Consider the following 3,040-nt stretch of genomic DNA (forward strand, 5'->3'; position numbering starts at 1 on the left):
TATTTATAATATTTATTAAATTCGGCCGATAAATAACTCTCGTATTTATCGATTATAAATATTTAATAAATACTTTTTATATAAGCCCGAATATATTTATTAAAATATTTAATTTAGTTTAGGTTAGTTTTATTATCGGTTTATTTATTAACAATCGGTTTAATTATTTAATTATTTAAAAAACCGGATTTTATTAATTAATTAATAAAATAATAAAACCTTTAAATAATTATAAAAAATAAAATATAGTATTTTTTTAAATTAATATATTTAATAATTATAATTTATTTACGATTATTAAATTAACTAGATTTTATTTTTTTATATTTATTAATATATATAACGATTATTAATTTAATAATAACGCTTATTATAAAGCTAGTCTTATTAAAATTATATAAATCTCTGTTATTAATATTATATTTAATTATTATATTATTTAATAACGTAAATTATTTTAAAATAACTTTTAAATCCTTTTAAAAAGCCTTTAATAATTATAGAAATAATTAAATTTAATTTTTAAAATCGGCTACGAATTAATAAACCTTTTAGCTTAATACTTTTTAATAAGCGTTTTATTTTATATTTGAAATAAGAGATTAATTTTATTTTTTATATTAATAAGTTATAAAAAAATCTTTTAAAATCTAATTTAATAATATATTAAAAAGTATTTTTTTTTAATTAAATTGAGTTTATATTGTTAAAATTAAATTTAATCACGGTATAATCGATTATTTATTTTATTATATAAAATCCTTTTAAAAATATTATATATTTTTATAATACGTCGTATATTAAATTTTTAATTTATAATATATATAATTCGAATCGCTTTAATAATAAAAATTATTTTATTTTTTTTAAATATAGATTAATATTATAATTATTAAGTTATTATATATTAAAAGTTTAAATAGTTAGGAATAGAGCGTGTTATAGAAAAAGTACGCGGCTAATTAATATGCGCGGCTAATTAGTAAAGTACGTTATATATATATAAAAATATAAAAAATACCTTATTTTATATAACTTCTTAGTAAACTTATTAAATACTATTTAAATTTAAAAATATAAAAATATATTAACGTTTTATATTATAATTTTATAAATATTTAGATGTTATATTATTTTATTTATGAATCGAATAGTCGTATATTAATAATTTTAAAATCTTTTATTACATAAATCAAAACGACGACTACCGGCCTTTTTATAATAATTAAAAACTTTAAATTATAAAAATATATCCTAAATATTAAAAAATAAATAAATCGATATTATATATTAAAATTAAGGCTAGCTAATAAGCTATTAAATACGTTTAAAATATCCTTATTTTTATTAAAAAGTTTTATAATTTAATCTCGTAATTATAATTAATTGTTTTAAATTAAAACAAAAACCCGGCTAAATTACTAAGTAATTATAAACTTACGTTATTAAAACCGCCTTATAAACTAAAATTTATTATATAATTTATTATAGAAATATTATATAATATACTAAACAAATAGTTTAATATATAAAAAATAAGGTTTTTAAAAAATAAAAAAGTAATTAAATTAAAAATTTTTATTTTAATAGCTTTATTTATAACCCTATTATTTCTTTTAAAAATTATAAATTTTTAATATTTAAATTTATTTTTTTTATATTATTATTAATAATAATAAAAAAAGTTTTATATTTTAATAAGAATTAAAAGTATAGAGTATTAATTTTAGCTTTTAAATATTATAAAGATTATTATAGATATATTAATTATAAAACTTTAACTTTATAAATACCATAAATTATAAATTAAACGCCTAGGCCGGCTTTAATAACTTCGCTTTTTAAAAACTTATTAAAACCCCGGACTTTTTTAAAACTTAATACGGTTATATCGCTATTAATATTAATAAAAATAAATCCCGTTAATACAAATATAAAAAGATTATCGTATTTAAATTAATAATTTATATATTTATATTAATAAAGAATTAATTTTATAATAATTAAATAATATTTATATTTAATATATTTACTATAATATTTAATTTATATATTTTAATAATTAATATATTTATTATAATACCTAATATATTTACTGTTATATTTTTTATATTTATTATAATACTTAATATATTTATTATAATATTTATTATATTTATTATAAAACCCGATATACCCCCTTTATTATTAAAAATATTTATTATAATACGTTTAGTTACTTTTTTATTTAAATTCTATTTTTTTATTATTAAATAATATAAATATTATTAATAATTTTGTAAAGGTATTAATTTAAATACTAAGTACTATTTTAAAAGTTAAAAAAGCTATAGTTTTAATAATGCCTATATTATTTTAAAATATAAAGCTATTTTAATTTAATTTATTAAAATTAAAATACGGTACGGAATTTATATTTAATAAAGTTTAAATAACCTTTTAATAAAATATTAAAATATAAATGTAAATTATAAAAGGGTTTATAACCGATTTATATATTATAAGATTCGTTATTTTAAGTTTTTATTTAAGCTTTTAAAAAGCTATATAAATATAATAGGATTATTAATTATTAAAATTTAAAAAAATAGCTTTATAAAAAAGAGGTTAACTAATAATTTATAAAAGACTTAAGAGCCGGTTCGGGGCTTTATTTATTAATATAAAAAATAGTTCTATATAGACTATTTTATAATAATTAAAATATATAATATAGATTAAATTTGAACTTTTATATAAAACTATTTTTAATATATTAAAATTTAAAAATATATTTAATTTAAATAATAATTTATATAGTTTTATTATAATTTTATTTTAAAAATATAAATTTTATTATACGAGCTTATTAATAATAATATACTTAAGGAATATATAACTTAAATAAAAAAAAAAAGACGAGCCTTATAAAAAGTTTTTAATTAATAAAATACTAATTTTAAATATATATATAATATTTATTTAAGATAACTTGAAAATCTAAAAAGAAATAAAAACGAAAATTTGATATATTAAAAAGTTAATTATTAAATTTAAAATT

At 12.6% G+C, this 3,040-nt stretch overlaps 1 protein-coding gene across 1 annotated transcript; it reads right to left on the minus strand.

Moving 5' to 3' along the window:
* Window positions 1-302: 302 nt before the first annotated feature.
* Window positions 303-452, minus strand: CORC01_00061 (uncharacterized protein; the record flags this gene model as incomplete). The annotated part of the gene is made up of 1 exon (XM_022611719.1): window positions 303-452. A coding segment is annotated over one exon (150 nt), but the record flags the coding sequence as incomplete, so codon positions are not given.
* Window positions 453-3,040: the final 2,588 nt, after the last annotated feature.

Source organism: Colletotrichum orchidophilum (assembly GCF_001831195.1).
Source record: "Colletotrichum orchidophilum strain IMI 309357 chromosome Unknown Scaffold_1.1, whole genome shotgun sequence".
NCBI lineage: Eukaryota > Fungi > Ascomycota > Sordariomycetes > Glomerellales > Glomerellaceae > Colletotrichum > Colletotrichum orchidophilum.